This window comes from Paralichthys olivaceus, chromosome 19, assembly GCF_024713975.1.
Source record: "Paralichthys olivaceus isolate ysfri-2021 chromosome 19, ASM2471397v2, whole genome shotgun sequence".
NCBI classification, from domain to species: Eukaryota; Metazoa; Chordata; class Actinopteri; order Pleuronectiformes; family Paralichthyidae; genus Paralichthys; species Paralichthys olivaceus.
The window spans coordinates 18,432,862-18,446,603 of NC_091111.1; the positions used below are offsets into that span (position 1 = coordinate 18,432,862).

Genomic DNA, 13,742 nt, shown 5'->3' on the forward strand with positions numbered 1-13,742 from the left:
ATACACCTGTTCGTTTGTTAATTCTCTGATGAGACAAAGTTTGTGATTTTAGAAGATAGGACTCAATATTTTTATTATTTAATTACTATTATTCATCAGTGATTTGTTTGTGGACTAAAATAAAGATTTGAATTCCCCAGAATTTTAATATTCCAGCATCTGCCCTGTAAAATCAATATTATTTAACCCCGGAGTAAAGTATGACCGTTGCTTTGTTTTCTGAAGGACTTGGGGGACCTGCCTCCTCCCTCCGCCCTCAGCCTGCAGACCGTCAGGGTAAAGGTGGAGAAGAGAGTGAGCGTTGACGGACCGCCGCTCTGCACAGGCTCGTCCGTCGCAGCATCCAAACCTGCAGGGGCGTCCGGCAGCCCGGCCTGCGTCAGCCCCAAATCAAGTCCTGTCGGAGAGAACCGACTCGACAGCCGCAGGGACAGCAGAGACTCCACGGTACTAACACGGTCGCATTCAGTCCGACTAGTTCATGAATTTAAACTGATCGTAGCAAAGTGAGTTAGAGAAGAGTTCAGTTTATTTATGAAAAGGTTTATGGCTAGACATCGAACAATCTAACCTCAGTTACATTTCTAAGTCATAAAGGTTTGAGAACGACACCTTATTCAATTTTCAGGCTCTAAAACATATCGAACTTTAGAAACCTCACTCAGTATCCTCTAATTTATATCTCAAGAGAAACTACTGGAGTTTTAATGAAATCAAACTCATAATTATGTAACACAACACAAATGGGATGAGAAACTGATGTGAAGTCGATCTTTAATATGTTTATTGTCACATAAATTGATAAACTACCAGTTATAAAAGGCCTGTAGACGGCACACCCCCTCCTCAGAGCTTAAACTGTCCCAGGCTACGTCTGTGTCCCAGTCAGACACACACGAAACCAAAATCCTAAAAGTTACGACCCAGTAATCACAACATGTGTCCGCCCACATGTTATCGATCATGCCTGCGTGCCACTGTTGCTTTCAATATTCACACAAGCGCAGTGTCAGAAAGATGTTTCACAATTAGACCCAGGACTTTTCCTCTGCACAGCTTTGTTTCCTGCCTTGGCAGTTGCCCGACAGCCGTTGTAAATCAGGTTGAATGTTTATTTTTTTGGACTTTGTCTCCGCTGTGGACTCGGCTACCAGCTGCAGCCTTTGAAGCTCACTGGCCTTTGACCCCCCCCCCCCCCCCCCCCCCCCGTTATCCCTTAATTCTTCACTCTTTCATTCCATTACACCGTTCATCCTTCAATCCTTCTCTTCTCAATCTATGTTCATTTGTGTTTTTCTTCTATTCTCTGTTTTCCTGCACTCAGATGTCCGGTGGCCCTGTTGACATGGACTCTCTCATCGAGCTGCTGCCTGGCCTGAGAGGGGCCAAACAGGGCAGCGAGGATCCAACAACTCCTGGAAGCCCCCAACTCCAGTCTCCGGGCCCCCAGGCCCAGCCCCCGGCTCAGCTCCAGTCTCCTATGCCTCAGCTCCAGTCCCCACTGTCCCAGCCTCAGTCTCTTCCTCAGCTGCAGTCGCCGTCACCCCAGCTCCAGTCGCCTTCACCCCAGCTCAAACTGCAGTCACCCACCCAGCTCCAACGCAGCGAGGCCAGCACTCCCCGCAATGTAAATGTGAAGAGAGAGCCGCCCGGCACTCCGAACAGAGGTAAAGGTCGTGCAGAGAAGTAAATATTTTGGTCTACCTACAACTACGTTTTATGGAAGCTGTGGTTTTGAAGTGCAGAGCCAGAATTTAAATAAAAGAGTCATTAGATTTTATATTAATAATGAAACAGGAGTGTTTAAACAAAAAATATATATCTATATTTGTTTTATTATGTTTGTTACAGTTTAATCTGGAGGCTCTTTCTCTTTTTTATTTATTCATCTGCCTTCACATTGTTTGTCTACACGCCCCCTAGTGGTTGTTAGGGGGGTATTTCATTGTAAGCAAACCCGACATGGAACCAGACTCGTTTTATTCTCATTAGTTTCATTATCTAAGTTTAGTGCTTCAGTGTTTTATCATTTGTTTCTCCTCATCTTCCTCGTGCTTGTGACTGTTTCCTCAGGGCTCAGCGATGGCGGACCGCCCTCTGGCTGCAGCCTCCAGAGTCAGCCGTCGTTCGATTTCTGCAGCCCCCCCACTCCAAGCCAGACACAGACCCAGGGACAGGGAGACCCCTTCCAGACCCCCAAAGACAGCAGCAGCCCCTTCCCAGAGGCAGAAGTCATCAACCCCTTCAGCTCAAGCACTGGTACAGAACACGATAAAGAGTCAACCGTTTGTGTTTCAGTCGCAATTTGTCACCGGAAAATTCTCCAAAAAAAAAACCTCCTGGTAAATGATCTCATGATCTGCGGGAAACTCGTTTGGTCATAAGACACAAGGATCCAGGCTGAAAATGGCTGCGGAGCTTTGACGAGTAACCTGACGCTGCATCTTGTGTCGCAGTAAAGCATTGTTGCGTTGACCTCTGTAGTTTCAACCCTTTTACACACCTGACCATATACCAGGGTACTTCTGGGTGTGTTCACACCGTATTCTGTTACAAGTCGTTCAGCTGTAGACGAGAGCAGCACAGCGCCAAAGTCACTGCAGCAAGGTTGGACGTCTTGATCAGCGGCATCACAGGTCGCATTTTAAGTTGGTTTCATGCGAAGGTGAAATATTAAAGGGAGTTACACGATGTACACGAGTTTGTGGATTTAAGTACCTTGTTATTTTTGATTCCGGTAAATAATAGAATATATTTTAAAACTGGATTCAATTGTTTTTCAGTCCTAACCAAGATGGACGTGGGAGACTCTCAGTTCCAGCCTCTGGCTCTGTCGGACACTTTGTCTTTTGATGGTCTTGGAACTCCTCTGCAGGCTCCACTCGCGTCTCCACAAGAGTAAATATGAATCTGTTTCTGCTTTTTCATTTCCTTTTGTGTGTTTTATAGTTTTTGTGCGAAAGTTTAAAAAAGACCAATGTCTGTGGTGAAGATTCTCCAAATCTTTGGAGGTAGATGAGTTGAAATGTGTGAAAACATTTAATTCTTCAAAATACTTTAAACTGTAATTTTGTAGTGTATAAAATACCCACATACATTTCTGTAGTTGACCTTTAAACACCACTGTGCTTAATTGTGCTCGTCTGTGTGAGCAGGCAGTGTGTTCCCTGTACGCTGGATGAAGTGCTCGGCCCTCTGACGGCACCCGAAGGCCGAAACGACGAGAAAGCTCTGTTGGAGCAGCTCGTCTCCTTCCTCAGTGGAACCGATGAGAGTGAACTGGCTGAGCTGGACAAGGCCCTGGGTATCGACAAGCTCGTACAGGTGCGTGTGATGAAGCCGGGCGGAGGATGTGTGAATGCAGTGGACACGCGTGCGGTGACGGAGCACTTCACGTGTTTATTTTTAGCATCAGTGAATCATCATTAATTGTACGTTGTTGCTTTAATTGATCCAAACACATAAAACAGTTTCTCAGTTGAAACGTTGGCAGCTTCTAATCTGTATTTTCTCTGCCACCAAACGGGATTTGCCAAAAACAACAAAACACTGTCAGGGCCTCAAATGACTCAATAATGAGCGGTTTGTGTTTATAATAAAGAATAATATCATTATTCTCTCTTTGTCCTGTTTCCTCTCTTTCCAGGGTGGCTGCTTTGACCCTCTGCCTCAAAACTTTCCAACCCAGCAACCCACTGCCACCCCAGTCTCCCTGGACCCTAAACTCCCCAGCTACCCCTCCCAATTCACACCAGCCCCACAGACCCAGTTTCCTCCGGAGCTGGCCACCGTGGGGCCACAGGCTCTGGGCTTTGGAGCCCCTCGGGGGACTTTCCCCGGTGGGACGGGCATGGGCCTGAGGCCAGGCATGACGCGACCACAGGGGATGGGCACCCAGCTCCGGCTGCCACCCAACCAGCTCCGCCTGCAGCTGCAGCAGAGGCTCCAGGGTCCGCAGCAGGTGAGGGAGGCTCGATTATATAATATACTATCATATACTATTTATGCTTCGGTCCATTGTCTTTACTGCACGGTGAGATATACAGTATGATCAGAAGTTGTACTACTTTCTTGATATACTTTACTTTACCTGCAGTGAAATAACAAAAACAATCGTCTCTTTCTTGTTATATCATTTTTTATTGAGGGCTCATTCAAACACAGGAGAGAAACCCTTTTATTTCACTCACTCATTTCACTTCTCAACATTTTCTTTCTCAAAGTATTGACTTGTAGTTCTCTGTGTTAGTCTGAATCAATTTATCATAATGAATCCTCTGATTTCATTCTGCCAGTATTGATTGATAATTTCCTTCCCCTCCCTCATCACTAATATTCAACCCTCGTTTTCACTCTTCTCTTCTTTCTCCATCCATCCAATTATATTTCGTTTTCTCATTAATCTAATTAATTCCTCTGTCTTGTTAAACCCCCGTCTTCCCTCCACTCTGTCATCGTCTCCTTATTTATTCGATGTTTTTGTGGTTGTGTCTCAGCTGCAGAACCGACTGGCAGCCATAAATCCGTTTCCTGCGGGACATGTGAACATGGGTGTTCGTCAGGGCGTTCAACAACCTCAGATTCCCTCACAAGTGAGTCACAGCGGCGGCGGCTGGAGCCTCGTTCACCTGCAGTCTAAAAGATTCCTTTATTAAAAGAATTAATCATTTTAATTAACTAATGAGAAATGAAAGCAGTTCAGTTTCAATGCAGTTAAGTAGGCAGTCGTTTAAAAATACTCGTCTTAATGTCTATAAATACACGGATAACAATGACTGAAGGATATTTAACCTTAATTATTGAAGGTGCAGCTTGAAACAATGAAAACATGACCTGATGTACACACAACTGTATTAAACCAGATAATCAGGTTCTCTCTGTCTTTCTGTGATTCTTCAAACACTTAATTCAACTTGCAGATTTCCTGTCCACGTGACCTTGTGGACAATTTGATGTATAAAGACATCGAAGTATTAAGACAGACGTTTCGGTATCATGCTCTGTTTCGTCCCAGCAGCCTCCACTGAATGCCCAGATGTTGGCCCAGCGTCAGAGGGAACTCTACAGCATCCAGCACCGCCAGCGACAGCTTTTCCAGCAGAAGGTCATGCTGATGAGACAGAACATGGCAGGCGCTCCGACTGCAGCCGCGGGGCCCGTCGGAACTGCCAGGGTCCCGAAAGGTCCCCCCACGACGCCGCAGCAGCAACAGCAGCAGTTCAACTTCCCACCAGGGTTCAACCCGATGACGGGAAACCCCCCTACCTCACCGAGTCACTTCAGCCCCATGTCAGGGGCCCCTCTGGACAACAAACTGTCCGCCAGAGTCCCTCTGAATAACCAGACGCTGATGGGCGGCGTGCAGGGCCAGTTCAGCAGCACCGTCAACTCCTCGTTGCAGCAGAGTCTGTTCCAGCAGTTTGGAGGGTCTGGTGAGTTCAGGGAAAACTGCTGCACCGTCATTTGATGAACGATTGAATCAATGAATGTTGTTTTGCTGACGTGTTCTTCACAGAAATGTCCCGGACCCACTTAATAAAAGCTCGATCACAACAATCAAAACCTTTCCTTTGTTTCCAAAGCTTTGGTCCAGCAAGATCCATCCTTCCCTCCTGACATGAGCCCGAGCAGCCCGTTGTTGTCACCTCAAAACTCAACCTCCCAGAGTCCTCTGCTTCAGCAAGCCCCTCCTCCTGGCTACCAGTCACCAGACATGAAGAGCTGGCAACAGACGGGGATTGGCAGCAACAGGTGAGGACGTGCACACTGTTGTCTGAGGCAAACGCTGCATCGTGTAAAATTCACTGACTCTCTCTGATTGTTTCCCTCTGCAGCCTGTTCAGTCAGTCAGGACAGAGTGCAGGGCAGGCGTTTGGCCAGCAGGGGGTTTACAACAACATGAGCATAACCGTCTCCATGGCCGGAGGCTCTGGTGGTGTCGGCTCGTTACCTCCCATGGGGCAGCCGGTCGGCATCGGCAACAGTAACCTCAGCAACGTGGGTTCAGTGTGCAGTGACCAGCAGGTTAGTGACTTTGTTTATTAGTTTCCAAGATTAGACACGTTTCATATTACTGTCAGATTTAAAAAAAAAAAACAATGCTCTGAAGATTCCGTATCTGTCGGACTCTAATGAAGACGAAACTCAATTTGCTGTTTGGTTCTCGTATCGTTGACGTTTGCGTCCGTGCAGGTGCAGCAGGTTCAGGTGTTTGCGGACGTCCAGTGCACAGTGAACCTGGTTGGCAGCGACTCGTACCTGAACCAGGGCTCCATCGCAGCCGCGGCCTCTCAGAAGGGCCCGGGGCCGCCGGGCTCCCAGAACAACCAGGCCCAGCAGAAGAGCCTCCTCCAGCAGCTGCTCACCGAGTGACACCTCCCACCCCTCCAGCTCTCCTACTCCCTCTACTTCTCACTTCTGCGCCTCCTCCTCGGAGGTCAGTGCACCAGACCCATTGCTGTCTCTGTCTCACCTTTTGGATGGATGGAAGGATGGATGCGTGGACGGCCACAGAGTCGGCTCAGAGCGGTTCCGGCTGCCGGTGGAGCGACGCAGCCGAACCACTTCTGTGCCGGGAGGATGATTCTGAGGCCGGTTTGTTTTGCCGCCCAGTACTTAAAGAAAAGACTCACGTCAGAAGGAGCAGCAGTGTATTTGAACCTGCCTGTCTAATCTGTCTGACAACCTGTCTGTCTGCCTCAGCCTATTAAAGGCAGTGTTGTCTTGCTGCTCATTCCTTGGTGACCTACTTCCTGCTTCCTGACCCAAGAAAACAACTGCGACTTCATTGTAGATTTGCCAAGTTGTCGTCACTGTTAAATCAGGGCCGGCCTCCTTCTTTTATTTCTTTTTTTTTTTTTTTTTTGTGGTTCTTTTCTGATCGGACGGTTTCTGTCGGGGCCGTCGCAGCAGCAGTGCAACTTGGGAGCATGAGCTGCAGCGTACAGTTGCGCTCAGCGTTTAAAGTGTGGGAGTATCCCACACAACAGCACCTCTGGCTTTTATTTTTTTATTTTCGTTTGTTTTTGTTTTCCTCTACCTGTCTCTCAGCGATGTGGGAATGTTAAGGTTTCAGACCTCTGCGGCATTGTGGGATAGAAGCTCAGTATCAGCTGGTTCTGTGACTGTCTCTCTCTATCAGCTACAGTGCCTGGTCGAAGTTTGAGTTTTTCCTAAGCTCTGCTTCTTCTTCTACATATTATTCTATGACATTCTGTTTTTACTTTGGTTGAATGTTTTTATTTTGTTTAAAGAAAAAAAAAAAAAACCCCATCTGCTCTCACCGTCATCATCATCATCATCATCATCTTCATCTTCGCAATCATCAGAACAAGCTTTGACAACAGCCAGGATGGATGGATGGAAGGATTGATGGATGGATGGGAGACAGACAGGATGCTGCTCAGTTTGGAACTTATGTGTCTCTCTCCCCCGGGAGGAGGTTTTATTTTTATTATTTTCAAAGTATAAAAAAAGACTGTTATGATTATTTAACTGTCTGTCCGTCACATTTTACCCCTCACCTCCGCAGCTGTGAATACAGAGTCCTGTGGGGCTCGCTCTCTCTCTCTCTCTCTCTCTTTCTTTCTCTCTCTCTCTCTCGTTCTTTCATACTATCTCTCTCTCTCTCTCTCAGCCTATCAGTGTTTGCCATGTGCACCATGCAGGCGGGTAGTATTGTACAGTACAGAAGGACAAAGACTTGGGGATGAGCTCACTCTTCTCTTGTAACTGCTTTCCTTTAAAAAGAAAAGTGTAATTAACTCAGAACAGCAAAACTATGTATAATGTGATTCGATCCAGGTTTTTTTTTTTTTTTTTAATTTAATCACGTCAGCTCATGTTTTTTTATTTTCAATTTTTTTTTTTTTTTTTTTTTTGGCATCAGGATATTGTCATGTTTCGCTAGTTGTTGCCGTGGAGGAGGAAGTGATTCCATCTTCGCAAATGTGAAAAAAAGAAAAAATTTCGAAGCGAGTTTAAATATAGATAGATCTCGCTCCCCCCCTCCCCCCCCTCTGCGTCCCATTCAGCGCCACATTTTCTTGGGGGGGTCGCTGTGCTTTCTCTTGTGATAACCAGGGAGCTAGTTAGCCATCTTTTCATGCTTTCTCCTCTTTTTTCTTTTTTTTAATTCATATGTATGTAAAATACTTTTCAAGAGAAATCTTTTTTTCAGACAGTACATGTGTTTGTAACCATTGTATAAAAAAAAAAAAAAGATGCGTAATAATACCTTAAAGTTCGTCCTGCTGCGATCACGTAACCCCCCCCCCCCCGGCGATGCTAACGGTACTGAGCGGTGGTTCGCAGTCGCAGCAAACGTTGCGCTTTAGGATATTGTTCTTATATAATGACATTTAAATAGAAGCTTTAGTAATAGAAGTTCCTAACAAAGATGTGATGGATAATTATTTTTAAGCTGTCATGAAATTGAAACAGGATGGGGTTGAGTCAAAAAAAAAAAAAAAAAGACCTCCTTTTATTATTTTCTCTTTAATTTTTTTCTCCAGACCTGTTTTTACAGTGTCGTTCCCACCGAGGATCTTCTTTTTTTTTTTTTTTTTTGGATTCAACCCTCCTCTCCCTCCACCTCTGGTTCCCCACGATGAAGACTTCACTCCACTGGCTACACACACATACGGTTTTCTGTTGACTACTGTTGCTCAGTCAGACACTGTCTCTCTCAGCGATAACAGACCTCTGTTAACTTAACAAGAGAAAAGGAAAAGCAAGAAAAACAAATCACAGAAAACATTAAATCATACTTTACTCTCCAGGAAGTCAGAAAAAGAAAAAAAATACCCGCGGAGACGTTGCCTCCAAATCATCTTCACGTGATTCAATGAATTCTGGGATTCACGTATGATCAAAATCGTTGTAGCTCGACTACACGTGGTTTATCGTACGCCCTCTCGGCGCAGGACGGGTTTTATCAGGGAACATCCGGTGATTTGTAACGACCGCAGAGATCCTCATCGATTTCTGCTCTCGTCAAATCAAATGTGTTTCTTTCTCCGGCGCAGCGTCAGGACGTCCCCTGACGGAACCAGTCCTGTGTCATCCAGTCGCTATCCTCGTTCTTTTTTTTTATTTTATCTTCCTTCTGTCACGAAAAACTCTGGAAGTGGAATCTGTGGAGAGGGTTTTGCACACAACGCAAAAGACCTCGCGTTATATTAGTTCGACGAGTTTCACAACTACCTGATTCATCGCTCGCGTTCAGCAACGCGCCGCCTGATGCTGCGTCAGCGGAATAGGGCTTTCCTGTGTACTGTGTTTTACAGCTGAGATACTTCACCATATGCAACGTTACCCGGATATAAAGAGGGATAGTATGCAAGGTCAACATTCCACCCACCAATCCAGTTTTGTAAGATGTGAGAAACCACTTTGTGTCCAGCTGGAACGCCCCGTGTGTGGATTCAGACACGCTTCACGTGCGGATCCATTTCACTTTGTACCCAAACAGTCGTCCAGGAACAGTCAACATCTTTGCTCTTCATGATCCAAATCAAGACTGGACTCAAGCAGATGCTTCAAAAACACGACGTTCGGAGACGGCTTTTATTTCTTCTATTTTTCTATGTGTATATTTATTATAAAAGCATGTGGATAAATCATCAGTAGGCGTTTAACGAGCACCTTTCTATTACCTCATGACCTTTCATTTTGACCAAGTTTTCACACTGTGAGCAGCTCGAGTGGTCGCTTTGGTTTTCATCCACCTCATCAGTGTAGTGAGTCGGTTTTCATCCTGCTCTGCCTTCATTACCTGCTCGTACGTACTTTTTAAATGTTGCTGGCTCCAGAGCACTTGTTGGGTTAGAAAAAACTCAAATCTTGGTCCTGTGTCTTTGATAAATGACAAATTAATGATCGAAGATACACTTGTTGGCAACTTTTATCCCCAAAGAGACTTATTCAGACCCATTTCCTTCCTTTAACCTCCACTGCATCCATTGAATTTATGTCAAATTCAGCGTTTTCTCAGTTTAAAACGTCCGTCTACCTCTAATCTAAGACCTCAATACTTTTTCAGTTCTCAGACACGGTTTCCATTCCACTTTCGGTTAATTTAAGAACCCGGGTTAAGGGAGAGGAATCGGATGAATAAGTTCCTGAATTGTCCGTAAAACAAATGTCAGCCCTTCGTTGTGTCCGCGCTTAAATTCGTCCCCACGTTGCACTTGAAACAGAAGCACTTCAGTCAGGGAAGGAGGAAGCGCTAAAAGAATCCGACGCACGTGTTGGACGGTCGGTAACCAGACGTCCTTCGCTCACGTCTCCGCAGTCCTTCCCGTAGATATCTGGTTTCTCACAGTGTGAATGCAGGAGTCAGACGGTCCTGTGCCACTGTTTGGTCGATGTAAAACTACTCGAAAGCTGCACAAAGTGGGAAGAATGTATTTTAGGAAGGTTCCTGTCAGTGTCTGCCTCCTCTCGTCTGCTCTGATGCTTTCACACATACAGTATTGTGACACACACACACACCCCTCCCCCCTAATTCTCTGCGTGGAATAGGCATTCCTATGGAAATGGTTTCCTCTTCAACTCTGTTAGACGCAGGAACTCGACAGCACCTGTCAGTAGTTTCCTGCAGCGACGACGACAAGACAACATGCCAAATACAACCAATGCATATGTAAAGTTTTTTATGCAACAGCCATTCAGTGGAGCCGACAGTCCCTCCTCTCTCACTGCAACCAACAGGTACAAGGTTAGGTTCTTTTATAACATTGCTCTCAAGATGTTAACATAATGTATATAACAGAGAAATGTGAATATGTATTTGTTCAGAATCAACAAAAAAAAGTAGTGCTCCGAGTTTGTGGTAAATAACTACTCGCCTCCGTCATGTTTTTATTTTATGTTTTTGATTTTCTACTTTTTTATTTTTCTGATGATGTATGTATATGACTATCAGTGAGTGCGTATGTATGTGTGATTAATACTGTATATCTGGTGTTCTCTAAGATGGAAAAGTGGAAGATGTCCTGGTTTGATTCTTTTCTTCTTTTACTCTTTGGACCCTGCACAGTACCTGTGGGTGTTTCAGATAACTATGCCAGAGAATGGTTTAGCGACTGCTGAATGTGATTTTACTGAGAGAGAAGCAGTGTGGACTGGCTTTTTGTACGGGTTAATTTAAAAAAACAAAAAAAGGCCATATTATTTAATTTTCTCTGTTGTCAAAAGTTTAAGCAGATCTGGGAGAGTGGAGCCTTGGTTTTGATGGAGGGGCATCGCCCGGTGTGCTTTTTTTTTAAATTTTATTTTCTAATTGTCTGACTGATGTAGACTTTTTTTGCATTCGTCAATAGTTAAATGACCAAAGCTTCAAGATGTTGGATGGATTTCATATGCAAACCTCATCATCACTGGACGGGACGTAATGTAGCGGCCCTGCGTTCTATTTGGATTTCCTCTCCTCTCTCTCTCTCACAGTTTTGCATGTTCATCTTTCCTTCTTCCTCTCTCTCTCTCTCTCTCACTCTTTCTCAACACGCCCCCCCCCTCAGTTCGGTCCTTTAAGAGGCGTCTCCCGCTTTGCCATTAAGTCTTTTGAGCCTGAAGTGCTATCAATTCGTTTACAGGAAGACAGAAAACATTGCAACCGTTAGCTATGCACCTTACCGATACAAGCATCAACACTGGAGCGAACCCCGAGTCATTGATTTCATAGGCAACGTATTGATAGTAAACGTCACACACACACACACACACACACGCCACAACGATCCCGTCAGTGACTTCAGTTGAAAACCGATGACCTCTCAGCTTCTAACGCTTCTTTTTTTCCATTCACTAAATACTTTATACCAAACTTGAGGTGCCTCGTGTATATATTTTCTGCAGTGAAGGTCGCTCCTTTGCTGTTTAACAGTAATAACCTTGTTAACCAGGGTTTTTTTAAAACCTTTTTTCACCTTTATAAAAAAGAAGTTTACTGTATTTTAAATGACTTTTTTACTCACATAGAAGATTAATCAAATTATTCCAGGAATTTGCAAATACAATCTAATTTTGCACTTTATATCGGATTTACTTGGAGTGAAAAGGCCATCGCAAGCTTTCTCAATCAGATCAGTAAAAGTAACGTCCCCTGAATGTACCAAGACGATGTACGTTTTATTAGTTTGATTTGAATTTGCTCAGGTTCTTAACGAAGAACTCGACAGTGGGGGAACCCATCATCCAAATAACGACAAAAAATTGTAAACACTTCTTAGTAATGTAGATCTCTCTCTGTCTCTCTCTCTCTCTCTCTCTCTCTGTCGACACCAACCGATCCTCAGTATAAATACTATGCCAGTCTTCTTCTTCAGGTGACGTCCCCGCCCTCCGCTCTGCGCCGTCAGCTGACGCCAGACGTACTGTTAAAAAAAAAAAAAACCTCCTCTTGCTTGAATCTCAGAACATTCCTGCTCACAACACAGTTTCAGCAACACTTTGCTCTGTAGCTGCTGCAGAGCCGCTCAGCGTTCACGTTTTCTCTCCCGCGGCTTCGAACGTGTTTTTAGTAAAAGTCTGTCTGTGCGAGACTTTGCAACAATTGTGCACTGACATAACCGACAACACGTTAACCGTGTTGTTTGTTTCCTCTGTTTGCTTCTCGGGCCAATGCCTGGTGTAGGATCGAGCTAATGCCTGGTGTAGCTAATCATTTTCGATGTCAGCAAAGTTCATAGCAAAAAAGTGAAGGAGGATGCAGTTCTCAATTGTCAAATTTAGGTATTCTCACTTGTCATTGGTCCAGAGTGGCGTTCCTTCACCGCTAAGACGCTCCACAGTCCTTTAAATCTTAACTCCCACTCATTCCTCGTGCAAACATTCAAATCTTTGCTCTTCGTGAAACCACAGCTTCAGTTGTCACGTATTGTCAGTGCTGCCTTATCGGGACTGAGGTCGGAAATGGTTCAGAGATTTTAAAAGAAGGCTTCTTATTATTAATAACTCACCACTCTGTTGTTTCGGGGGCGGTGATGCTTCCTCCGGACCAAGGTTCCACTTTCTCCCTTGTACAAATTAATATAAATAAATATATATATAAATATATATTATACATTTTACCCATTTTTGTCCAGTTTTGTATATTACACTCATGTAAAGTTTGTTTTTAATGAGGCATCGGAGCAGCTATTACAAGACAATATGAGTGACATTGTTCATCTGGGAGAATTTTATGCATGTTATATTTTCTCTTTTTCTCTCTCTGTCTCTTTTAATGCCCCCCCAACCCCTTGTCAAGGTGTGTAACGTGAATATAAAGAAATCTACCTTTTCTTTGGAATGTTGTAGACAATCAGTCTCAGGCCGGGTCCAGTCCCTGCAGGGAGTGAGAGCCCTGCAGGCTGATAGACAAACAAAACTCTCTTTTTGTTTGTTTGACAATTAAAAACTCTCTTTGCATCTACTGGAAGTCTAAAATTGGAGGTTTGTTCATTCATATGTTCGTGGCTGCTCAAGTTTACACACACATACATACACACACAGACACACACTCACAAACACACACTTCTCGACTACACTCAAAATACAAACACCTCGTGCATTTGATCCCTCTGCTTTTTTTTCCAAGGTGAGGATGCCAACCTTGAGGAAATGATGCTTTGACTAACAAATCTATAACATCTATGAATGTGGGAATGCAACACATTGCAATAAAAGCACCATTTGAAATGCAGCACGTTGTTCCTGTTCGTTCTTGTCCACAGTTAGAGAATTTTAACAACAAGCAG

At 44.5% G+C, this 13,742-nt stretch overlaps 1 protein-coding gene across 2 annotated transcripts in view; it reads left to right on the forward strand.

Moving 5' to 3' along the window:
- ncoa1 (nuclear receptor coactivator 1) overlaps window positions 1-8,242 on the forward strand; it is a 33,181-nt gene extending 24,939 nt beyond the window's left edge. The window contains exons 12-22 of one of the 2 annotated variants that reach the window (XM_069514884.1): window positions 226-447; window positions 1,325-1,667; window positions 2,074-2,259; window positions 2,784-2,898; window positions 3,156-3,324; window positions 3,647-3,961; window positions 4,497-4,592; window positions 5,015-5,432; window positions 5,583-5,751; window positions 5,835-6,024; window positions 6,193-8,242. In XM_069514884.1, coding sequence (XP_069370985.1) covers window positions 226-447; window positions 1,325-1,667; window positions 2,074-2,259; window positions 2,784-2,898; window positions 3,156-3,324; window positions 3,647-3,961; window positions 4,497-4,592; window positions 5,015-5,432; window positions 5,583-5,751; window positions 5,835-6,024; window positions 6,193-6,372 — 2,403 coding nt within the window. In that variant the 3' untranslated portion in view covers window positions 6,373-8,242. The remainder of the gene's footprint in view (window positions 1-225; window positions 448-1,324; window positions 1,668-2,073; window positions 2,260-2,783; window positions 2,899-3,155; window positions 3,325-3,646; window positions 3,962-4,496; window positions 4,593-5,014; window positions 5,433-5,582; window positions 5,752-5,834; window positions 6,025-6,192) is intronic. The other variant, XM_069514885.1, reaches the window with a different exon arrangement.
- Window positions 8,243-13,742: the final 5,500 nt, after the last annotated feature.